This window comes from Passer montanus, unplaced genomic scaffold, assembly GCF_014805655.1.
Source record: "Passer montanus isolate IOZ18808 unplaced genomic scaffold, ASM1480565v1 scaffold101, whole genome shotgun sequence".
NCBI classification, from domain to species: Eukaryota; Metazoa; Chordata; class Aves; order Passeriformes; family Passeridae; genus Passer; species Passer montanus.
In genome coordinates this window covers 4,035-29,067 of record NW_024356616.1, presented here as the reverse complement: position 1 = coordinate 29,067, position 25,033 = coordinate 4,035, and the positions used below count along the sequence as shown (strand labels likewise).

Below are 25,033 nucleotides of genomic sequence, written 5' to 3'. Positions count from 1 at the left end.
CCATTCCCCCCATTCCCCCCGCTTTCCCCCCCATTTCCCCGCAGGGTGCTGCAGCTGATGAACCTGACGGACTCGCGCCTGGCGCAGGCGGGCAATGAGAAGCTGGAGCTGGCCATGCTCAGCTTCTTCGAGCAGTTCCGCAAGATCTACATCGGGGACCAGGTGCAGAAGTCTTCCAAGGTAGGGGGCATCCCGGAATTCCGCCTTTCCCAGGAAAACCAGCCTCCATTTCTCCCCATTTTACCTGCATTCAGTCCCATTTCTGTCCTTTCTCCTCATTTTTCCTCAAAATCAATCCCAATTTTGGTATTTCTCCTCATTTGACCTGGAATTAAATCCCATTTTCTGGGATTCCTCCTGGAATGAAATCTCATTTTCTGGGATTTCTCCTGGAATTAAATCACATTTTCGCTCATTTCTCATTTTAGCTGGAATTCACTCCCATTTCTGTGATTCCTCCTGGAATTAAATCCCATTTTCTGGGATTCCTCCTGGAATGAAATCTCATTTTCTGAGATTTCTCCTGGAATTAAATCACATTTTCTCTCATTTCTCATTTTAGCTGGAATTAAATCCCATTTCTGTCATCCCTCCTGGAATTAAATCCCATTTCTATGACTTCTCCTCATTTTACCTGAAATTAAATCCCATTTCTGTGATTTCCTCATTTAGTCCCAAGTTTTGGCTTTCCAAATGCTGAGCTGGGTTGGGAATATTGGGAATTAAAGACCTGGATTTGGTTTTTCTAATTTTTTTTTATACCTGGGGTTACCTCAAACACCCCCCTGGGCTTCTCCCTGGTTTTAAAATGGGAATAAATCCAAATCTCCTTAATCCCAGTGGATTTGTAGCTGTGCTTTGGGATGTAAAATCCCTTTTTCCAATTAAAAAAAACGGGAATGTTGCTCTGGGATTGGGTTCTGTTCCTTCCTGGAGGAGAAATTGGATTGGGGTCAAATCCCTTCCCAGGGATTTGGGAACTGCTGAGAATTCCAGAGAAATCCACTCAAATCCTGGCTGTGTTTGGAGGTGGAGCACAGTTAAATCCCATTTTTTTGGGAATTTTCCTGGGAAAACCCAAATCCTCCTTCTTTACTGTCAAGCCATGCTGCTAGGACAAAAACAAAAGAGGAAAAATCAGGAAAAAATCAGGATTAGGATGGACTGGATCAACCCAATGGGAAAATCCCACAACATCCCCTTCTCCCAGCGAGGGAAAAGCGGATTTCTGGGGAGAATTCCCAGTTTTCCTGGCAGTTTGGAAGCCTTTTTTCCATGTTTTTTTGGGCAGCTGTACCGGAGGCTCTCGGAGGTGCTGGGGCTGAACGACGAGACCATGGTGCTGAGCGTGTTCATCGGGAAGATGTGAGTGTCCAGCAGCATTCCGGGGGTTCCTGGCATTCCTCGCCCTAAAATCCTGGAATTCCTGCTGCTCCAGGGAAGGGAATTCTCCAAATGCCACCAAAATGCCACAAATGCCAGAAAAATTCCACTAATTTCACCAAAACGCCACAAATTCTACAAAAATTCTACAAAAATTCCAGGTGTAGCCAAAACCAATCCCACAGAATCCCAAGGGCAGCCAATCCCACAGAATTCCAGGTACAGCAAATCCCACAAAATTCCAGGTGTAACCAATCCTACAGAATCCAAAAATTCCACAAATTTCACCAAAACGCCACAAATTCTACAAAAATTCTACAAAAATTCCAGGTGTAGCCAAAACCAATCCCACAGAATCCCAAGTGTGACAAATCCCAGAAATCCCAGGTGCAGCCAATCCCACAGAATTCCTGGTGTGACAAATCCCACAGAATTACAAGAGGAACCAATCCCACAGAATTGCAAGGGCCTGGAATCCCAGAAATCCCAGGTATAACCAATCCCACAGAATCCCAAGAGTGACAAATCCCACAGAAATCCAAGGGGAACCAATCCCACAGAAATCCAAGGGCAGCCAATCCCACAGAATTCCAGGTGTAACCTGGAATATCCACAGGACAATTTTCCCAGCCAGAAGTGAGCCTGGTGATTTTACTCCCAATTTTATGCCTCGTGCTGTTGTGAAATGGGAAAACTGAAAAAAAATTTACCACAATTCCTGGGAAAATTCCAGAAAATCCTGGGAAAATCCCTCTGATCCATGTTTTTCCTTCCCAGCATCACCAACCTGAAGTACTGGGGCCGCTGCGAGCCGATCACCTCCAAGACCCTGCAGCTGCTCAACGACCTCTCCATCGGATATCCTTTTGGGAAGGGCTCCCAAATCCTTGGGAAAAGCCATCCCGAAGTTCTGCTGGAACGGGAGCTGGCCCCCGTTCCTGGATTTCCCCCGGATTTTTGGGAATGAGGGGAGAGGAGGGCAGGATGAGCCTCGTGGGATGTTTGGGTTTGGTTGTTGTCGGTCGGAATTCCTTTGGAATTGAGCAGATTGTGCTCTGTCTTCTGGTCTTCCAGGAATTCCACAAGTTCCAGGAATTCCAGAGGGTTCAGAAATTCCAGAAGTTCCTGGGTTTTTCCCCAGGGGGTCCCCGAAAGCTGAGATTTGCACAATTTGGGTTATCCTTGGAACAAACAGCACAGAATTCCCAATTTATGGAGAACCAGACAGAATTCCCAATTTCCTGAGTAACCCAGGCCAATCCCGTTTTTCCAGCCTGTCCCTGCAAGTGATTTTCCAGGAATTTCACAATTTCCAGGAATTTCACAAGTTCCAGACCCTGAGTTTTCCCCCAGTGATCACCAAGGCTCTCCCCAATCCGAGATTTCCACAACTTGGGTTATCCTTGGAAAAAAACATAAAATTCCCAATTTCCTGAGTAACCCAGGCCAATCCCATTTTTCCAGCCTGTCCCTGGAAGTGATTTTCCAGGAATTCCACAAGTTCCAGAAGTTCCAGGAATTCCACAACTTCCAGACCCTGAGTTTTCCCCCAGTGATCACCAAGGGTCTCCCCAAGCCGAGATTTGCACAATTTGGATTTTCCTTGGAACAAACACAAAATTCCCAACTTCCTGAGTAACCCAGCCCCATCCCATTTTTCCAGCCTGTCCCTGCAAGTGTTTTCCCAGGAATTCCAGAATTTCCAGGAATTCCAGAAGTTCCAGACCCTCATTTGTTCCCCAGTGGTCACCAAGGGTTTCCCCAAGCCAGGAATTGAGCAGATTGTGCTCTGTCTTCTGGTCTTCCAGGAATTCCACAAGTTCCAGGAATTCCAGAGGGTTCAGAAATTCCAGAAGTTCCTGGGTTTTTCCCCAGGGGGTCCCCGAAAGCTGAGATTTGCACAATTTGGGTTATCCTTGGAACAAACAGCACAGAATTCCCAATTTATGGAGAACCAGACAGAATTCCCAATTTCCTGAGTAACCCAGGCCAATCCCATTTTTCCAGCCTGGCCCTGGCAGTGTTTTCCCAGGAATTCCAGGAATTCCAAGCCCAGAGTTTTTTCTCAGGGGTCACCAAGGCTCTCCCCAACATGAGATTTGCACAACTTGGATTTTCCTTGGAACAAACATAAAATTCCCAACTTCCTGAATAATCCAGGCAATTCCCAACTTCCTGAGTAACCCAGGCCAATCCCATTTTTCCAGCCTGTCCCTGCAAGTGATTTTCAGGAATTCCAGAAGTTCCAGGAATTCCACAACTTCCAGACCCTGAGTTTTCCCCCAGTGATCACCGCGGGTTTCCCCAAGCCGAGATTTGCACAATTTGGATTTTCCTTGGAACAAACACAAAATTCCCAATTTCCTGAGTAACCCAACCCAATCCCATTTTTCCAGCCTGTGCCTGGCAGGGTTTTCCCAGGAATTCCAGGAGTTCTGCTCTTCCTTGACCCCCTGCACGTACAGCAGCGTGCGGAAGCTGGTGAAGCTCAGCGCCGTGCAGTTCATGCTCAACAATCACACGGTGAGCGCTCCCTCCCTGCCTCATTCCCAGAAAATTCCATCCTGGATCCCCTCTGGAATTCCATCTGGCTCCCTGCGTTTCCGTGGTGCTGGAGGAACCTTTGGAAAATTAGATAAGTTTTTCCCCGGTGGTCACCGCGGGTTTCCCCAAGCCGAGATTTGCACAATTTGGATTTTCCTTGGAACAAACACAAAATTCCCAATTTCCTGAGTAACCCAACCCAATCCCATTTTTCCAGCCTGTGCCTGGCAGGGTTTTCCCAGGAATTCCAGGAGTTCTAGACATTCCAGAATTTCCAGGAATTCCACAACTTCCATACCCTGAGTTTTCCCCCAGTGATCACCAAGGCTCTCCCCAACATGAGATTTGCACAACTTGGATTTTCCTTGGAACAAACATAAAATTCCCAACTTCCTGAATAATCCAGGCAATTCCCAACTTCCTGAGTAACCCAGGCCAATCCCATTTTTCCAGCCTGTCCCTGCAAGTGATTTTCAGGAATTCCAGAAGTTCCAGGAATTCCACAACTTCCAGACCCTGAGTTTTCCCCCAGTGATCACCGCGGGTTTCCCCAAACCGAGATTTGCACAATTTGGATTTTCCTTGGAACAAACACAAAATTCCCAATTTCCTGAGTAACCCAACCCAATCCCATTTTTCCAGCCTGGCCCTGGCAGGGTTTTCCCAGGAATTCCAGGAGTTCTGCTCTTCCTTGACCCCCTGCACGTACAGCAGCGTGCGGAAGCTGGTGAAGCTCAGCGCCGTGCAGTTCATGCTCAACAATCACACGGTGAGCGCTCCCTCCCTGCCTCATTCCCAGAAAATTCCATCCTGGATCCCCTCTGGAATTCCATCTGGCTCCCTGCGTTTCCGTGGTGCTGGAGGAACCTTTGGAAAATTAGATATTTTGGGAAGTTTGAGGGTTTTTTGGTGGAATTCTTTGGTTTTGAGGGGGTGGGGTTTGGTGGCGCTTCCCATTCCCAAAGATTTCTGCTCTCCATAAAATCCAGGCTCATTCCTGGAAAATTCCCAGCCTGGGGTAGTGGTAGGGTCCTCATGGTGGATTTAGGTATTTTTCCTGGGAATTCCAGCAGAATTCCAGCTTTTGGGAACTGGATTGTGGGATTTAGGGAGGTGGAGCTTCACCGGGGAAGCCAGATGGGAAAAGGAAAATTGGGAATTGGGGTTGGTGTGGAGAATATCCCGTGAAAATGGGGATAAAATCTTCCCATCACACCAAAATTTGGGATCAGTTTTCCCAGGGAGGATGGGATTTAAATCCCTTCCAACCCAGAACATTCCAGGATTCCATTCCATGATGTTCCCAATCCCAGCAGCACTTCCAGAGGGTTTGCATTCCCTGCTGGAATTCCTGGCGTTCAGGGAGGTTCTCCAGGCATTTCCAGGATGTTTCCAGGAATTCCTGGAGTTCAGGGATGTTTCCCAGGAATTCCTGGAGTTCAGGGATGTTTCCCAGGAATTCCTGTGTTTCCCAGGAATTCTGGAGTTCAGGGATGTTTCCCAGGAATTTCTGGGGTTCAGGGATGTTTCCCAGGAATTCCTGGAGTTAGGGATGTTTCCCAGGAATTCCTGGGGTTCAGGGATGTTTCCCAGGAATTCCTGGAGTTCAGGGATGTTTCCCAGGAATTCCTGGAGTTCAGGGATGTTTCCCAGGAGTTCCTGGAGTTCATGGGTGTTTCCCAGGAATTCTGGAGTTCAGGGATGTTTCCCAGGAATTCCTGGAGTTCAGGGATGTTTCCCAGGAATTCCTGGATTCAGGGGTGTTTCCCAGGAATTCCTGGATTCAGGGGTGTTTCCCAGGAATTCCTGGAGTTCAGGGATGTTTCCCAGGAATTCCTGGATTCAGGGGTGTTTCCCAGGAATTCCTGGATTCAGGGGTGTTTCCCAGGAATTCCTGGAGTTCAGGGATGTTTCCCAGGAATTCCTGGATTCAGGGGTGTTTCCCAGGAATTCCCAGGGCCTTCAGCCCTATTTCCCACTCTGGAATTAGGTTTTTCCATGGAAAATAATCAGGAATCAGCCTGCAGGGCCAGAATTCCTGGAATTCCCCCGGGGAGAAAAGTGGGATTTGCAGCTCCTGCCAGCTCTGGGAATGCTGCAGATCCCACAATTCCATAAACCCAGCGGATTTTGGGATCAGCTGGCACTTGTGGCTGCTCAGGATCCAGCTCAGGACAAACCCCTGAGCATCCCGCAGCTTTCTCCATTTCCCACCTCATTTTCCCAACATTTCCCTGGAAAAACCACCTTTTCCATGTGGGAATTTTTTCCTGGAGCTCCTCCCTCCTTGCCCCATCCCGGTTTTCCTTTTCCAGAGCGAGCACTTTTCCTTCCTGGGAATCAACAACCAGTCCAACCTGACGGACATGCGCTGCCGCACCACCTTCTACACGGCCCTGGGCCGGCTGCTCATGGTGGATTTAGGTATTTTTCCTGGGAATTCCAGCAGAATTCCAGCTTTTGGGAACGGGATTGTGGGATTTGGGGAGGTGGAGCTTCACTGGGAAAGACACGGGAAAAGGAGAATTGGGAATTGGGGTTGGTGTGGAGAATGTCCTGTGAAAATGGGGATAAAATCTTCCCATCCCACCAAGATTTGGGGTCCATTGTCCCATCCCAAAATTTGGGATCAATTTTCCCATCCCAAAATTTGGGATCAATTTTCCCATCCCAAAATTTGGGATCAATTTTTCCATCCCAAAATTTGGGATCAATTTTCCCATCCCAAAATTTGGGATCAGTTTTGCCACCCCGCCAGGATTTGGGGATAAATATTCCCTGGATTTTCCGTGTTTTCCCATGGATTTCCCATGTTTTTTTCATGGATTTTTCCATGGATTTCCCATGTTTTCCCCATGTTTTTCCCATGGATTTTCCCATGTTTTCCAGGGGAGGACAAGGATCAGTACGAGCAGTTCATGGGGGATTTTCACATATTTTCCCATGTTTTTCCCATGGATTTCCCCTGTTTTCCATGGATTTATCCATGTTTCCCATGTTTTCCCATGGATTTCCCATGTTTTCCCATGGATTTTTTTCCATGTTTTCTGTGTTTTCCCATGTTTTCCCATGTTTTTCCCATGTTTCCCAGGGGAGGACGAGGACCAGTACGAGCAGTTCATGCTGCCCCTCACGGCCGCCTTCGAGGCCGTGGCTCAGATGTTCAGCACCAACTCCTTCAACGAGCAGGAGGCCAAGGTCAGCAGGGGGGACCGGGATGGAGGGAGCTGGGGCTCCTCAATCCCCTGGGCTCAGTTTAATGGGAGCTGGGGCTCCTCAGTCCCCTGGGATTGATCCAGAGGGAGCTGGGGCTCCTCAATCCCCTTTTATTTTATTTATTTTATTTTATTGTATTTTATTGTATTTTATGTTTATTTTATTTTATTTTATTTTATTTATTTTTATTTTATTTATTTTATTTTAATTTAATGTATTTTACTTGGTTTGATTTTGCTCTGTCCTGCTGTGGATTCGATGTCTGCCCGGTGCTCGCTGCGGCTGCGCAGCGCACGCTGGTGGGGCTGGTGCGGGACCTGCGCGGCATCGCCTTCGCCTTCAACGCCAAGACCAGCTTCATGATGCTCTTCGAGTGGATGTATCCTCCGAACCCTCACCCCAAATCCTGGCCCCAAATCCCGGCCCCATCCCAAATTCCGATCCCAAATCCTGACCCCAATCCCAAATCCCGGCCCCAAATCCTGACCCCAAATCCCGGCCCCATCCCAAATCCCAACCCCAATCCCAAATCCCGACCCCAAATCCCGACCCCATCCCAAATCCCGATCCCAAATCCCAGCCCCAAATCCTGACCCCAATCCCAAATCCTGACCCCAAATCCCGGCCCCATCCCAAATCCCGGCCCCAATCCCAAATCCTGGCCCCAATCCCAAATCCCGGCCCCAATCCCAAATCCTGGCCCCAATCCCAAATCCTGGCCCCAATCCCAAATCCCGGCCCCATCCCAAATCCTGACACCAATCCTGGCCCCATCCCAAATTCCGATCCCAAATCCTGACCCCAATCCCAAATCCTGACCCCATCCCAAATCCTGGCCCCAATCCTGGCCCCATCCCAAATCCTGACCCCAATCCTGGCCCCATCCCAAATCCTGGCCCCAAATCCCAGCCCCAAATCCTGACCCAAATCCCAATCCCAAATCCCAGCCCCATCCCAAATCCCGGCCCCAAATCCCGGCCCCAAATCCTGACCCCAATCCCAAATCCTGGCCCCAAACCCTCATCCCAAATCCCAGCCTCAAATCCCGATCCCAAATCCCGACCCCAAATCCCAATCCCAAATCCTGACCCCAATCCCAATCCCAAATCCTGGTCCCAAATGCCACCCCAATTATCCCAATCCCAAATCCTGACCCCAATCAAATCCCAGCCTCAAATCCCGATCCCAAATCCCGACCCCAAATCCCAATCCCAAATCCTGACCCCAATCCCAAATCCCAATCCCAAATCCCAACCCCATCCCAAATCCCGGAATCCCTTTGGAGAACCCCAGTGCCCGGGAATTCCCACCAATCCACAGGGAACCCTGGAATCCCAATTCCCAAAATCCCCAGGGAACCCTCTGGAAATCCCAATTCCCCACGGGGGCAATCCCAATTTCCCCTTGGAGGACTCGGTGCCCTCATTCCCAAAAATCCTAAATCCCATCCCTCGGGAATACCTCCAAAAATCCCAATTTCCCGGGAATTTCCCCTTGGATTTACAGGACTTGATGTCCTTTATTCCCAAAAATCCTAAATCCCATCCCTCAGGAATGCCCCCAAAAATCCCAATTTCCCGGGAATTCCCCTTGGATTTACAGGACTTGATGTCCTTTATTCCCAAAAATCCTAAATCCCATCCCTCAGGAATGCCCCCAAAAATCCCAATTCCTGGGAATTCCCTAAATTTTCTTGGGAATTTCCCAGGGATTTACAGGATTTAGTGTCCTTCATTCCCAAAAACCCTGGTTTGCCTCAAAAAATTGGGATTTTTTCCTTTCCCTCCAAAAAAAACCTTTTTGGGTTCTGGTTTGCTTTTAAAAATTGGAATTTCCTTAAACAAATTGGGATTTTTTCCCTTGAAAATCTTTTGCAGAAGGATCGGGATTTTTCCCTTTGAAAATCCTTTCCCTTGAAAATTTCCCTTGGGAATCCTTCCTGAATTTCCTTCCTGAATTTCCTTCCTGGATTTCCTTCCTGAATTTCCTTCCTGAATCTCCCCCTGATTTTTACCACACCCACGATTTTTCCCAGGATAAAAAAATAACAATAATTCCAAAAAAAAAACCCAAATTTCAGCAGCACCATCCTTGCGTGACCCCAAACCCCAACCTCCTTTGGAATATTCCATTTCCACGGAATTTTTGGCCTGGAGAAGTGGGAATTCCTTAATTTCCTGGCAGTTACCCCTCCTACATGCCCATCCTGCAGCGAGCCATCGAGCTCTGGTACCACGACCCCGCCTGCACCACGCCCGTCCTCAAACTCATGGCTGAGCTGGTCCACAACAGGTAGGAATCCCCAAAATCTGGGATTTCATGGAATTCTGCCCCTTGGAAGGGGTTGCTTCATCCCTCCCCGGGTGGTTGTTGCCCCCAAAACCCTCATTTTTTATCCAAATCCCCCTTTTTGCCCCATTTCCCCCTGCCAAATCCTCATTTTTTATCCAAATCCCCATTGTTTTCCCCCTTTTTCCTCCTAAATCCCATTTTTCCTCCTAAATCCTATTTATAACAGGTAGGAATGTCCTTAAAATTTGGGATTTCCTGGAATTCTGTGCCTTGGAAAGAGTTTAGAGATGATTCCATCTCTCTCTTTGTGGTTGTTGCCCCCCAGACTCCATTTTTCCCCAAAATCCCTTTTTTCCCCACTAAATCCCCATTTCTAACAGGTAGGAATTCCCACAATTCTGGGATTTCATGGAATTCTGCCCCTTGGAAGGGGTTGTTTCATCCCTCCCCGTGTGGTTGTTGCCCCCAAAACCCTCATTTTTTCCCCAAATCCCCATTGTTTTCCCCCATTTTCCCCCCAAATCCCATTTTTCCTCCTAAATCCTGTTTATAACAGGTAGGAATGTCCTTAAAATTTGGGATTTCCTGGAATTCTGTGCCTTGGAAAGAGTTTAGAGATGATTCCATCTCTCTCTTTGTGGTTGTTGCCCCCCAGACTCCATTTTTCCCCAAAATCCCTTTTTTCCCCACTAAATCCCCATTTCTAACAGGTAGGAATTCCCACAATCTGGGATTTCATGGAATTCTGCCCCTTGGAAGGGGTTGTTTCATCCCTCCCTGTGTGGTTGTTGCCCCCCAAAACCCTCATTTTTTCCCCAAATCCCCATTGTTTTCCCCCCAAATCCCATTTTCCTCCTAAATCCTGTTTATAACAGGTAGGAATGTCCTTAAAATTTGGGATTTCCTGGAATTCTGTGCCTCGGGAAGGGTTTCCAGCTGATTTCATCCCTCTCTTTGTGGTTGTTGCCCCCCAGATCCCTTTTTTCCCCCATTTTTCTCCCAAATCCCTTTTTTCCCCACTAAATCCCCATTTCTAACAGGTAGGAAATTCCCAAAAATCTGGGATTTCATGGAATTCTGCTCCTTGCAAGAGCTTTAAAGCCAGTTAAATATCCATGGGCAGGGACTCAATCTTCTCTCCCAGGAGATCCAACCTCTCCTTGAGCATTCCCAGGAATCCAGGAGCAGCCACAGCTCCTCTGGGAATTCCAGCCAGGAATTCCTTCCCAAAACCCCACCCCAATCTCCCCTTTCCCGGTTTAAATCCATTCCCTGTGTCCCATCCCTTATCCCAAATCCCTCTGCAGCTCTCCTGGAATGTTCTGGAAGCTCTCCCTGGAATTCCCCTTCTCCAGGGGAGCATTCCCAGCTCTCCCAGGCTCCTGCAGCCCCGGAGCAGCTCCCTGGCTCTGAGCATTCCCGTTTTTTTCCCGGTTTTCCTGCAGATCCCAGCGGCTGCAGTTTGATGTCTCCTCTCCCAACGGGATCCTGCTCTTCCGGGAGACCAGCAAGATGATCACGACCTACGGTGAGCGCTCCTGGAGCTGCCTGGGTGCAGCCATGGAAAATCCCAGCTAAATCCTGGATACGTCCTGGAAACGTCCTGGAAACGTCCTGGGTTCATCCTAGAAAAATCCTGGGTTCATCCTGGGTTCATCCTAGAAAAATCCTGGATTCATCCATGGATAAATCTTGAAAATATCCAGGGTTCATCCGTGGATAAATCCTGGATTCATCCTGAAAACATCCTGGATTCATCCTGGCTTCATCCTAGAAAAATCCTGGCTTCATCCATGGAAAAATCCTGGGTTCATCCATGGATAAATCCTGGATTCATCTTGGGTTCATCCTAGAAAAATCCTGAGTTCATCCTGGATTCATCCATGGATAAATCCTGGATTCATCCTGGAAATGTCCTGGCCTCATCCTAGAAAAATCCTGGATTCATCCTGGGTTCATCCTTCAAAAATTCTGGATTCATCCTTAGATAAATCCTGGGTTCATCCTGGGTTCATCCATGGATAAATCCTGAAAATATCCTGGGTTCATCCGTGGATAAATCCTGGAAACATCCTGGATGATGGAGTGGTTTGGGTTGGAAAGGAGCCACGTAAATAATTCCTAGATTTTGGTTTGTAGCGGATTTGAATTCCCATCCAGTTTGGAATTCATGGGATCATGGAATGGAATGGATTTGGAATCCCTTAAATCCCTGCAGGTGGGGGTTGGAAAGGAGCCATGGAAATAATTCCCACATTTTGGGCTGGAGTGGATTTGGAATCCCACCTGCTTTGGAATTCAAGGGATCATGGAATGGATTGGGTTGGAATGGATTTGAAATCCCATCCAAATTCCCAGATTTTGGGTTGGAACAGATTTGAAATCCCATCCCAGTTCCCATATTTTGACTTGGAATGGAATTTAAATGCCATCCCAATTCCCCAGTTTCGGGTTGGAGTGGATTTGGAATCCCATCCACTTTGGAATTTATGGGATCATGGAATGGATTGGGTTGGAATGGATTTAAAATCCCATCCCAGTTCCCCAATTTTGAGTTGGAATGGATTTGGAATCCCATCCACTTTGGAATTTCCAGATTTTGGGGTGGAACAGATTTGAAATCCCATCCCAGTTCCCAGATTTTGGGTTGGAATGGATTTTAGATCCCATCCACTTGGGAATTTCCAGATTTCGGGTTGGAATGGATTTGAAATCCCATCCACTTTAGAATTCAAGGGATCGTGGAATGGAATGGATTTGAAATCCCATCCCAGTTCCCAGATTTTGACTTGGACTAGTATTTAAATGCCATCCCAATTCCACAGTTTCAGGTTGGAACAGATTTTAAATCCCATCCAATTCCCAGGTTTTGGTTGAATGGATTTGGAATCCCATCCCAATTCCCAGATTTTGGGTTGGAGTGGATCTGAAATCCCATCCCAGTTCCCAGATTTTGGGTTGGAATGGATCTGGAATCCCATCCCAGTTCCCCAGTTTTGGGTTGGAGTGGATTTTAGATCCCATCCAGTGTGGAATTCAAGGGATCATGGAATGGAATGGATTTGAAATCCCATCCCAGTTCCCAGATTTTGGGTTGGAATGGATCTGGAATCCCATCCCAGTTCCCCAGTTTTGGGTTGGAGTGGATTTTAGATCCCATCCAGTGTGGAATTCAAGGGATCATGGAATGGAATGGATTTGAAATCCCATCCCAATTCCCAGATTTCGGGTTGGAATGGAATTTAAATGCCATCCCAGTTCCCAGATTTGGGTTGGAATGGGTTTGGAGCCCCATCCCAATTCCCAGATTTGGGTTGGAGTGGAATTGAAACCCCATCCCAGTTCCCAGATTTGGGTTGGAATGGGTTTGGAATGCCATCCCAGTTCCCAGATTTGGGTTGGAATGGGTTTGGAATGCCATCCCAGTGGGTTTGGAGCCCCATGGGGCGGGATGGGATGGTGATCCCGGGCCGGCATTCCCGCAGGGAATCGCATCCTGACGCTGGGCGAGGTGCCCAAGGACCAGGTGTACGCGCTGAAGCTGAAGGGAATCTCCATCTGCTTCTCCATGCTGAAGGCGGCGCTCAGCGGCAGCTACGTCAACTTCGGCGTCTTCCGGCTCTACGGGGACGACGCGCTGGACAACGCCCTGCAGACCTTCATCAAGCTGCTGCTCTCCATCCCCCACAGCGACCTGCTGGTGAGGCGCCTGTCCTGGGGATTCCAGCCCTGGGAATTCCAGCCCTGGGAATTCCAGCCCTGGGAATTCCAGCCCTGGGAGTTCCAGCCCTGGGAGTTCCAGCCCTGGGAGCTCCAGCCCTGGGAATTCCAGCCCCGGGAATTCCAGCCCTGGGAGTTCCAGCCCTGGGAGTTCCATCCTGGCAGTTCCAGCCCTGGGAATTCCAGCCCCGGAAGTTCCAGCCCCGGGAGTTCCAGCCCTGGGAGTTTCATCCCCCGGGAGTTCCAGCCCTGGGAATTCCAGCCCTGGGCGTTCCAGCCCCAGGAGTTCCATCCCCTGGCAGTTCTATCCCTGGGAATTCCATCCCTGAGAGTTCCATCCTGGCAGTTCCAGCCCTGGGAATTCCATCCCTGGGAATTCCATCCCTGAGAGTTCCATCCTGGCAGTTCCATCCCTGGGAATTCCATCCCCCGGGAGTTCCATCCTGACAGTTCCATCCCCAGGAGTTCCATCCCTGGGAATTCCAGCCCTGGGAATTCTATCCCAGGAAAAGCTGGAGGCGAGGAAGGAGGGATGAAGGGGTTGGGGCAGGGAATGGGCACCAGCAGTGAGCTCTGGGTGAAGCACAGGAAGAATTCCCAGATTCTGGGTGGGAATGGGTTTGAAATCTTGTTCAGTTTGGAATTTAAAGGATCAGGGAATGGTTTGGGTTGGAATGGATTTGAAATCCCATCCCAATTCCCAGATTCTGGGTGGGAATGGATCTGAAATCCCATCCCAGTTCCCAGATTCTGGGTGGGAATGGATTTTAAATCCTGACCAGTTTGGAATTCATGGGATCATGGAATGGTTTAGGTGGGAAAGGAACCACATCAATAATTCCCAGATTTTGGTTTGGAATGGGTTTGAAATCCCGTCCCAATTCCCAGATTTTCTTTGGGAAAATATAAAGTGGGAAAAAATATTGGATGGAGCAGTGTTGGGAATGGGATGGGATGGGATGGGATGGGATGGGATGGGATGGGATGGGATGGGATGGGATGGGATGGGATCCATGGGATGGGATGGGATGGGATGGGATCCATGGGATGGGATGGGATGGAAAGGAAAACTGGGAAATCTCTTGGAATGGGAGAGAAGGAAGTTGGGAAATGTGTTGGAACACAGATTTTCTGGGAGAGAGAATCCTTGGTCGGTTCTTCCCAGGAGATCCATCAGCACATTCCAGGTGATTCATGGGAATTCAGGAATTTGCTGCTTCCAGGAAAACCAAGCAGATTTCCCTTCTTTCCCTGCAGGATTATCCCAAACTCAGCCAATCCTACTATTCCCTGCTGGAAGTGCTCACGCAGGACCACATGAACTTCATCGCCAGCCTGGAGCCGCACGTCATCATGTACATCCTGTCGTCCATCTCCGAGGGGCTGACGGCGCTGGGTGAGGCCGCCGCGCTGCCTGGGGCTGGGATGGGGTGTTCTGGGATCGGGATGGGGTGTTCTGGGATCGGGATGGGGTGTTCTGGGATTGGGATGGGGTGTTCTGGGATCGGGATGGGGTGTTCTGGGATCGGGATGGGGTTTTCTGGGATTGGGATGGGGTGTTCTGGGATCGGGATGGGCTTTCCTGGGATTTGGGATGTGCTTTCCTGGGATTTGGGATGGGCTTTCCTGGGATTTGGGATGTGCTTTCCTGGGATTTGGGATGTGCTTTCCTGGGATTTGGGATGTGCTTTCCTGGGATTTGGGATGTGTTTTCCTGGGATTTGGGATGTGCTTTCCTGGGATTTGGGATGTGCTTTCCTGGGATTTGGGATGCAGTTTGCCTGGGATTTGGGATGTGTTTTCCTGGGATTTGGGATGTGCTTTCCTGGGATTTGGGATGCATTTCCCTGGGATTTGGGTTGCAGTTTTCCTGGGATTTGGGAAGAGCTCAGAGTTAAAAACCCCATTTTCCACCTGGGGGTTTCTCCTCTGGGATTCTGAGAGGTTGGAGCTGTGATTCCCTCACTGATCCCACCAAAAATTAATGGTTCTGGGAATTTTTGGGATTTTGGATTGGTTTGGGTTGGAAAGGATTTCAGTGCCAATGCCAGGGACACCTCCCACAATCCCAGATTGTCCCAGCTTGGCCTTGTATGCTTCCCTTTATTTTCCTCCAAAACCCCATTTTTTTCCCATTTTCCATTTTCCCTGCCAAACTCCCATTTTCCCCCTATTTTTCCCTATTTCCCCCCCAACCCCTGTTATTTCCCCATTTTTCTCCCTAAACCCTCTTTTATTTATCCAAACCCCAGCCAGGGACACCTCCCACAATCCCAGATTGTCCCAACTTGGCCTTGTATGCTTCACTTTATTTTCCTCCAAAACCCCATTTTTTCCCCCAAACCCCATTTTTTTCCCTCAAACCCCCATTTTCCCCCCCCAAACCCCATTTTTCCCCCCCAAACCCCGTTTCCCCCCAAGCCCTGACGTGTCCCCCGCTGTCCCCAGACACCATGGTGTGCACGGGCTGCTGCTCCTGCCTGGACCACATCGTCACCTACCTGTTCAAGCAGCTCTCGCGCAGCACCAAGAAGAGATCGACGCCGCTGGCGCAGGAGAGCGATCGCTTCCTGCACATCATGCAGCAGCACCCCGAGATGGTGCAGCAGGTGAGCCCCACACCTGGGGGGCAAAAAATACATCTGGGGGGGGCAAAAAATAACCTGGGGACACAAAAAAAACAACTGGGGAGGTCAAAATTCACCTGGGGAGGCCAAAAATACCTGGGGGCTCCAAAATTCACCTGGGGAGGCTCAAATTCACCTGAGGGCTCCAAAAAAACACTTGAGGAAGCCAAAAAATAACCTGGGGGCACCAAAATACACCTGGGGAACCCAAAATTGACTGGAGAGCAACCCCAGAGACTCCTAAACTGACCTGGGCACCCCAAAATTGACCTGGGCACCCCAAAAGCCACCAGAATTCCCTGGTTGCACTCAGAGCTCCAGAGCCTTGAGCTTCCAGGAGCATTCCAGGAGATTCCCAGCTCCCAGGGCAAGGAGGGAGCTGGGATGGGATTTGGGATGGGATGGGATCCATGAGATCCATGGCAGTCAGATGGGATCCATGGTGTTGGGATGGGATTTGGGATGGGATTGGGATCCATGGGATGGGACGGAGGGGGCTGCCTTTAACCCCTGGCTGAAGCCACCAGAATTCCCTGGTTGCACTCAGAGCTCCAGAGCCTTGAGCCTCCAGGAGCATTCCAGGAGATTCCCAACTCCCAGGGCGAGGAGGGATCTGGGATGGGATTTGGGATGAGACTGGATCCATGGGATGGGATGGGATCCATGGGATGGGATTTGGGATCCATGGGATGGGACTTAACCCCTGGCTCCCCGTGGCAGATGCTCTCCACGGTGCTGAACATCATCATCTTCGAGGACTGCCGGAACCAGTGGTCCATGTCCCGGCCTCTGCTCGGCCTCATCCTGCTCAACGAGAAGGTAAAGGATCCGTCCCAGCTGGAAAAGGCTTGGATGGAGGAGGAGAACATTCCCAGAAAGGCCTCGGAGTGATCCCGTGGCCAGGATGATCCTTGGAGAGATCCCATGATCAGGATGATTCTTGGGATGATGATCCCATGGCCAGGATGATCCTTGGGATGATCCCGTGGCCAGGATGATCCTTGGTGTGATCCCATGATCAGGATGATTCTTGGAATGATGATCCCATGGCCAGGATGATCCTTGGTGTGATCCCATGGCCAGGATGATCCTTGGGATGGGATGATCCTTGGTGTGATCCCATGGCCAGGATGATCCTTGGGATGATCCCACAGCCAGGATGATCCCGTGGCCAGGATGATCCTTGGTGTGATCCCATGGCCAGGATGGTCCGTGGAGCTGAGCACTCCAGCTCCATCCATGACACACTGGGATGCTCCCTCGTTATTCCCAGCTCCCCGCGGGGGCGGGCCCTGTCCCAAGCCCGGATCCCGTGGGAATGAGCCCCTGGCTGCCCTGTCTCCGCAGTACTTCTCGGACCTGAGGAACAGCATCGTGAACAGCCAGCCCCCGGAGAAGCAGCAGGCCATGCACCTGTGCTTCGAGAACCTCATGGAGGGCATCGAGCGCAACCTGCTCACCAAGAACCGCGACAGGTCGGGAACGGGACGGAACGGGAGCGGCGTTCCCGCGGGATGGGGGGAGCCTCAACATCCACGGGTGCTTCCACCACCCCAGGGGCATCCAGCCCGGCCTGGGACACTTCCAGGGATGGGGCAGCCACAGCTTCTCTGGGAATTCCATCCCAGGACCTCGCTGCCCTCACAGGGAGGAATTGCTTCCCAGTATCCCCATTTGTTTGAAACTTCCCATGGAAAGATTCCTTCGTGGGTTTGTGGTTGGAGTGGTTTGGATTGGGAGGGATCCTAAATATCCACAGGTATTTCCCACCACACCTTCTGTATCCCAGGCCGATCCAGCCCGGCCTGGGACACTTCCAGGGATGGGGCAGCCACAGCTGCTCTGGGAATTCCAGCCCAGCCCCTCAACCCTCCCTACCAGGAATTCCTTCCCAGTATCCCCATTTGTTTGAAATTTCCCATGGGATTCCTTCATGGCTTCATGGTTAGAATGCTTTGGGTTGGGAGGAATCCTCAGTATCCACAGGTATTTCCCACCACACCTTCTGTATCCCAGGCTGATCCAACCTGGCCTGGGACACTTCCAGGGATGGAGCAGCCACAGCTGCTCTGGGAATTCCAGCCCAGGCCCTTGCCACCCTCCCAGCCAGGAATTCCTTCCCAATATCCCGTTCCAGTTTGAAACTTCCCATGGGATTCCTTCATGGCTTCATGGTTAGAATGCTTTGGGTTGGGAGGAATCCTCAGTATCCACAGGTATTTCCCACCACACCTTCTGTATCCCAGGGTGCTCCAGCCTGGCCTGGGACACTTCCAGGGATGGAGCAGCCACAGCTGCTCTGGGAATTCCAGCCCAGGCCCTTGCCACCCTCCCAGCCAGGAATTCCTTCCCAATATCCCGTTCCAGTTTGAAACTTCCCATGGGATTCCTTCATGGCTTCATGGCTGGAATGTTTTGGGTGGGAAGGGATCCTAAATATCCACAGGTATTTCCCACCACACCTTCTGTATCCCAGGGTGCTCCAGCCTGGCCTGGGACACTTCCAGGGATGGAGCAGCCAGAGATTTTCCTCTGGGAATTGCTTCCCAGTATCCCATTCCAGTTTGAAACTTCCCATGGAAAGATTCCTTCATGGGTTTGTGGTTGGAGTGGTTTGGATTAGGAGGGATCCTAAATATCCATGGGTATTTCCCACCACACCTTCCACTGTCCCAGGGTGCTCCAGCCTGGCCTGGGACACTTCCAGGGATGGGGCAGCCACAGCTCCTCTGGGAGTTCCATCCCAGCCCCTTGCCAGTCTCCCAGCCAGGAATTCCTTCCCAAGATCCCATTCCAGTTTGAAACGTCCCATGGGATTCCTTCATGGCTTTGTGGATGGAATGGTTTGGGTTGGGAGGGACCTGAAATCCCACCCAGTGCCGTGGGCAGGGACACCTCCCGTGGGAGCAGGGTGCTCCAGGCTGGCTTTGGGCACTCCCAGGGATGGAGAAACCCCAGATCCTCCTCTGGGAATTCCATCCCAGGCAGGAATTCCTTCCCAGTGTCCCCGTTCCAGTGGGAGGGAATCCCTTCACGGGAAGTGGTGGATCCCCTCCTTGGTGTGGAGACCCCGCCGGGCTCGGCGCTGAGTTCTGGGGGAATGCTCCGAGCTGGACAATTCCGTGGGATGGGGGAGTGGTGCAAGCAAGGAATAATGCAATGGTGGAGTGGTGGAATTATGGAGTGGTGGAGTCATGGAATGATAGACTCATGGAATGATGGAATGCTGGAATGATGGAATGTGAGGGAATGGTGGAATCATGGAATGATGGAATGCTGGTGGAGCTGGACAATTCCGTGGGATGGGGGAGTGGTGCAAGCAAGGAATAATGCAATGGTGGAGTGGTGGAATTATGGAGTGGTGGAGTCATGGAATGCTGGAGTCATGGAATCATGGAATGATAGAATGCTGGAATGATGGAATGTGATGGAATGGTGGAATCATGGAATCAGGGACTGCTAGAATGATGGAATGATGGAATGATAGGATCATGGAATGGTGGAATCATGGAATGTGATGGAATGGTGGAATGACAGAATGATGGAATAATGGAATGGTGGAATCATGGGATGATAGAATGATGGAATGCTGGAATGATAGAATCATGGAATATGATGGAATGGTGGAATCATGGAATGATGGAATGCTGGAATGATGGAATGTGATGGAATGCTGGAATCATGGAATCAGGGACTGCTAGAATGGTGGAATCATGGAATGTGATGGAATGGTGGAATGACAGAATGATGGAATAATGGAATGGTGGAATCATGGGATGATAGAATGATGGAATGCTGGAATGATAGAATCATGGAATATGATGGAATGGTGGAATCATGGAATGATGGAATGGTGGAATGATGGAATGACCAAGTCATGGAATGATGGAATGCTGAAATGATGGAACGTGATGGAATGGTGGAGTGGTGGAATAATGGGATGATGGAATGGTGGAATAGTGGAATGATGGAATAGTGGAATCATGGAATGATGGAATGCTGGAATGATGGAATCACAGAATCATGGAATGATAGAATGCTGGAATGATGGAATGTGAAGGAATGGTGGAGTGGTGGAATCATAGAATGATGGAATAGTGGGATGGTGGAATGGTGGAATTGTGGAACTGTGGAATCATAGACTAGTGGAATCATGGACTGCTGGAATGATAGAATCATGGAATGGTGGAATCATGGAATGATAGAATTCTGGAGGGATGGAATGCGATGGAATGATGGAATCACGGAATCATGGAATTGAGGGAATGATAGAACGATGGAATCATGGAATGTGATGGAATGCTGGAATCATGGAACGATAGAGTGATGGAATCATGGACTGCTGGAATGATGGAATGATGGATTCATGGAAGGGTGGAATGATGGAATGATAGAAGGGTGGAATGATGGAATGCTGAAATGATGGAACATGATGGAATGGTGGAGTGGTGGAATAGTGGAATGATGGAATAGTGGAATCATGGAATCATGGACTGCCGGAATGATGGAATGCTGGAATGATTGAATGTGAAGGAATGGTGGAGTGGTGGAATCATAGAATGATGGAATAGTGGGATGGTGGAATTGTGGAACTGTGGAATCATAGACTAGTGGAATCATGGACTGCTGGAATGATAGAATCATGGAATGGTGGAATCATGGAATGATAGAATTCTGGAGGGATGGAATGTGATGGAATGCTGGAATCATGGAACGATAGAGTGATGGAATCATGGACTGCTGGAATGATGGAATGATGGATTCATGGAAGGGTGGAATGATGGAATGATAGAAGGGTGGAATGATGGATTCATGGAATGATGGGATGATGGAATGACAGAAGGGTGGAATGATGGAATGTGTTGGACTGCTGGAGCCGTGGCACGCTGCAGTCCCGGCACGCTGGACTCCCCTGTCCCGTCTCCCCAGGTTCACCCAGAACCTGTCGGCGTTCCGGAGGGAGGTCAACGACTCCATGAAGAACTCGAGCTACGGCGTCAACAGCAACGACATGATGAGCTGACACCTCGCGAGCCTCCGGCCCCAGCGGCCCCAGGGCCTTCCCACCCCGGCAGGAGAGAGCAGCTGGAGCTGCCGTGGGAAGGGCACGATCCAGGAGCAGGAATTCCAAGGTGTCTGTGTCTCTCTTTGTCCTTCCCTGGCCGGAATGTGGAACCGGCGGCGCTCCGCTGCGAAAAGCCTGCCTTGTATAAAACAAAAAAACAAACAAAAAACAAAAAAAAACATGTACATTTTTTCATAACATTTTGGAGCAAGGTTTATATTGAGTTTCAGAAAAACGAGACAAAAAAAGAAAAAAAAAGGCAAAAAAACTGCAAAAAAAAATCACAAAAAAAGAAAAAAAAACACACACAAAAAAAAACCAAAACGATGATAAAAAAAAAAGACAAAATGATAAAAAAAAAACAAAAAACAAAGTGTGATTGAAATTTTTACAGAGTCCTGGTGCAGCCAGTGCTGGTGTGAGGGTTGTGAATGCGAGTGAGGAAAGCGTGGCCTGAAGCTTTACTGGGCGAGGGGGTGGCTGTGTGAAAGTGCAGAGATCTATTTAGTGAGACGAGCTGTAGAGAGAAGCAAAAACTCAAACAACACAAAAAAAATTAAAAAAAAAAATTAAAAATAATAATAATAATAATAATAAAAAAACACCACAGGTTTATATTGAGTTTCAGAAAAACGAGACAAAAAAAGAAAAAAAAAGGCAAAAAAACTGCAAAAAAAAATCACAAAAAAAGAAAAAAAAACACACACAAAAAAAAACCAAAACGATGATAAAAAAAAAAGACAAAATGATAAAAAAAAAACAAAAAACAAAGTGTGATTGAAATTTTTACAGAGTCCTGGTGCAGCCAGTGCTGGTGTGAGGGTTGTGAATGCGAGTGAGGAAAGCGTGGCCTGAAGCTTTACTGGGCGAGGGGGTGGCTGTGTGAAAGTGCAGAGATCTATTTAGTGAGACGAGCTGTAGAGAGAAGCAAAAACTCAAACAACACAAAAAAAATTAAAAAAAAAAATTAAAAATAATAATAATAATAATAATAAAAAAACACCACAAAAAAAAAAAAGGCATTGTAAAATTCCAAATGTATATTTTTTCTTATTAAGCCCCCCTGAAAAATCACAATTTCCCGGTCCCGTCGCGCCCTCGTTCTTGGGAACTCGAAGCCATGACGTGACCCCTCCGTTCGTGCTTGCTCGTGGGTGTCCCTCCTGTCCCCTCTGTAGCAGTAGCCCCTCCCAGGGCCCCTTTTCCCCTTTTCCATCCCTTTGTTCCCCTTTTCCATCCCTTTTTTCCCCTTTTTCCATCACTTTTCCCCCTTTTCCATCCCTTTGTTCCTCTTTTCCATCCCTTTTTCCCATTTTTCCATCCCTTTTTTCCCTTTTTCCATCACTTGTCCCCCTTTTCCATCCCTTTTTTCCCCTTTTCCATCCCTTTTTCCCATTTTTCCATCCCTTTTTTGCCATTTTTCCATCCCTTTTTCCCTTTTTCCATCCCTTTTTTCCATCCCTTTTCCCCTTTTCCATCCCTTTCCCCCCTTTTTCCCATTTTTCCATCCCTTTTTTCCGTCCCTTTTTTCCATCCCCTTTTTTGCCATTTTTCCATCCCTTTTTCCATCCCTTTTTTCCATCCCCTTTTCCCCTTTTCCATCCCTTTTCCCACTTTTCCATCCCTTTTTTCCCGTTTTTCCATCCTTTTTTTCCCTTTTTTCCCCTTTTCCATCCCTTTTCCCCCTTTTTCCCATTTTTCCATCCCTTTTTTCCCATTTTTCCTTCCCCTTTTCCATCCCTTTTTTCCCTTTTCCTTCTCCTTTTCCCCTTTTCCATCCCCTTTCCCCCTTTTCCATCCCTTTTCCCCTTTTTTCCATCCCTTTTTTCCCCCTTTTCCATCCCTTTTCCCCTTTTCCATCCCTTTTCCCCTTCTCCATCCCTTTCCCCCTTTTCCCGGGCTGCAGCCCTCCCCGGGCGGCTTTGCCCGGCCTGGAGCCCCCCTGGCAGCGTGTCCGTCTGTCCTGCCGGCCGTCGGGCTGGGGGGGACCCCGACCCCAGGGTTGGGACCCCCTTGGCCGTGTCCCCCCCTTGCTGCTGCTGCTCTGCTCCCCCTGCTCCGCTCCCCAAACCCCTCGGGGCCTCCTGGGCCTCCCCTTTCCCCTCCCAGCCGCTCCGTTCATAATTTTATTTTATTTTATTTCATTTTTTCCCCTTTGTTGCTGGTTTGGGTCGCTCCCCGCCCCGCTGCTTTGGTTCCCTCTCCCGCGTGAGCAGCTGCTGGTTGGTGTCGGGTGTTTGCTGCAAACCGTGTAAGATGTGACTGCAAATAAACTCCGTGGTTTCTACTGAGCCGCGCCGCGGTGGCTGAGCCCCGGGGACCCCCGGGACCCCCGACCTGAGCCCTGAGGGACCCCAGAGTGACCCCACAGGGACCCCGAGTCACCCCAGAGTGACCTGAGCCCCAAGGGACCCCGAGAATGACCCCTGAGTGACCCCACAGGGAGCCCTGAGGGACCAGAGTGATCTGAGCCCCCCGAGTCACCCCACAGTGACCCCAAGAGTGGCCTGAGCCTGAGGGACCCCTGAGGGAACCCCACAGTGACCCTGAGAGTGACCTGAGCCCCCGAGTGACCCCAGAACCCCCACAGTGACCCCAAGATCACCCCAGAACCCCCAGAGTGCCCCCAGGGCCCTGAGAGTCACCCCAGAACCCTGAGAACACCCCAGAGCCCTGAGAGTGCCCCCAGAACCCCAAGAGCCACCCCAGAGTCACCCCAGAACCCTCAGCTCCTCCTCAGAGCCCCAAGAGCCACCCCAGAAACCCCAAGGTCCCCCCAGAACCCTGAAAGGTCCCTCTGCACCCCAGGATCTCCCCCTGCACCCCGAATTTCCCCCCAAAACCCCAAATGTTCCTGCAGACCCCAAGATCTCTCTCGGAACCCCAAGATCTCCCTGAGCTCTTCCCCAGAACTCCCCAAATTTCCCCAAGCAAAAAATCAGGATTTACTGAAGTTCTTTCAGGATTTATTGAAGTTCTCTTAGGATTTATAAAAGTCCTTTTAGGATTTATTGAAGTTCTTTTAGGATTTATTCAGGTCCTTTTAGGATTTATTCAAGTTCTTTCAGGATTTATTGAAGTTCTCTTAGGATTTATAAAAGTCCTTTTAGGATTTATTGAAGTTCTTTTAGGATTTATTCAGGTCCTTTTAGGATTTATTCAAGTTCTTTCAGGATTTATTGAATTATTTCAGGATTTATAAGTAATTTCAGGATTTAGTGAAGTTTTTCAGGATTTATTGAAATTCTTTCAGGATTTATCGAATTCCTTCAGGAGTTACCAAAGTCCTTTCAGGGTTTAATGAATTATTTCAGCATTTATTGAATTCTGTCAGAATTTATTGAATTCTTTCAGGATTTATTGAATTCTTTCAGCATTTATTGAATTCTTTCAGGATTTATTGAAGTCCTTTCAGGATTTATTGAATCCTTTCAGGATTTATTGAATTCTTTCAGGATTTCCAAGCCCTTTCATGATTAATTGAATTCTGTCAGGATTTATTGAATTCCTTCAGGATTTATTGAGTTCTGTCAGGATTTCCAAGCCCTTTCAGGATTTATTGAATTCTTTCAGGAGTTACCAAAGTCCTTTCAGGATTTATTGAATTCTGTCAGGATTTATAGAATTATTTCAGTATTTATTGAATTCCTTCAGGATTAATTGAATTCTGTCAGGATTTCCAAGCCCTTTCAGGATTAACTGAATTATTTCAGTATTTATTGAAGTCCTTTCAGGATTTAATGAATTATTTCAGCATTTATTGAGTTCTGTCAGGGTTTCCAAGCCCTTCCAGGGTTCCACCCGTGCTCTCCCGGCCCTTCCCGCGTTCTGATCCCATCCCGATCCCATCCCGAGCTCACCCCAATCCCACCCCAATCCCACCCCGATCTCTCCCCGAGCTCACCCTGATCCCATCCCGAGCTCACCCTGAGCTCACCCCGATCCCATCCCGAGCTCATCCTGATCTCATCCCGATCTCTCCCCGAGCTCACCCTGATCCCATCCCGATCCCATCCTGATCCCACCCCGATCTCTCCCTGATCTCACCCCGATCCCATCCCAATCTCACCCCGATCTCTCCCCGATCTCACCCCGATCTCTCCCCGATCCCACCCCGATCTCACCCCAATCCCATCCCGATCCCACCCCGATCCCATCCTGATCCCACCCCGATCCCACCCCGATC

General features: G+C 49.2%; 1 protein-coding gene and 1 long non-coding RNA gene across 2 annotated transcripts in view; both read left to right on the top strand.

Moving 5' to 3' along the window:
• Positions 1 to 21,456, top strand: part of XPO7 (exportin 7) — a gene marked incomplete at its 5' end in the record, with an annotated part of 39,041 nt that extends 17,585 nt beyond the window's left edge. Inside the window, 15 exon segments of the mRNA XM_039716247.1 lie at positions 45 to 180; positions 1,292 to 1,365; positions 2,161 to 2,241; positions 3,843 to 3,906; positions 6,243 to 6,351; positions 7,019 to 7,125; positions 7,434 to 7,522; positions 9,328 to 9,435; positions 10,881 to 10,963; positions 12,921 to 13,135; positions 14,413 to 14,551; positions 15,604 to 15,764; positions 16,503 to 16,601; positions 17,130 to 17,257; positions 20,712 to 21,456. Of these exon segments, the coding sequence (XP_039572181.1) occupies positions 45 to 180; positions 1,292 to 1,365; positions 2,161 to 2,241; positions 3,843 to 3,906; positions 6,243 to 6,351; positions 7,019 to 7,125; positions 7,434 to 7,522; positions 9,328 to 9,435; positions 10,881 to 10,963; positions 12,921 to 13,135; positions 14,413 to 14,551; positions 15,604 to 15,764; positions 16,503 to 16,601; positions 17,130 to 17,257; positions 20,712 to 20,805 (1,687 nt within the window).
• A 2,282-nt stretch (positions 21,457 to 23,738) lies between these two features.
• On the top strand, positions 23,739 to 24,644 carry LOC120505585. Its single transcript, XR_005628257.1, has 2 exons — positions 23,739 to 23,884; positions 23,990 to 24,644. It is a non-coding gene; the product is annotated as an uncharacterized LOC120505585 (long non-coding RNA).
• Positions 24,645 to 25,033: the final 389 nt, after the last annotated feature.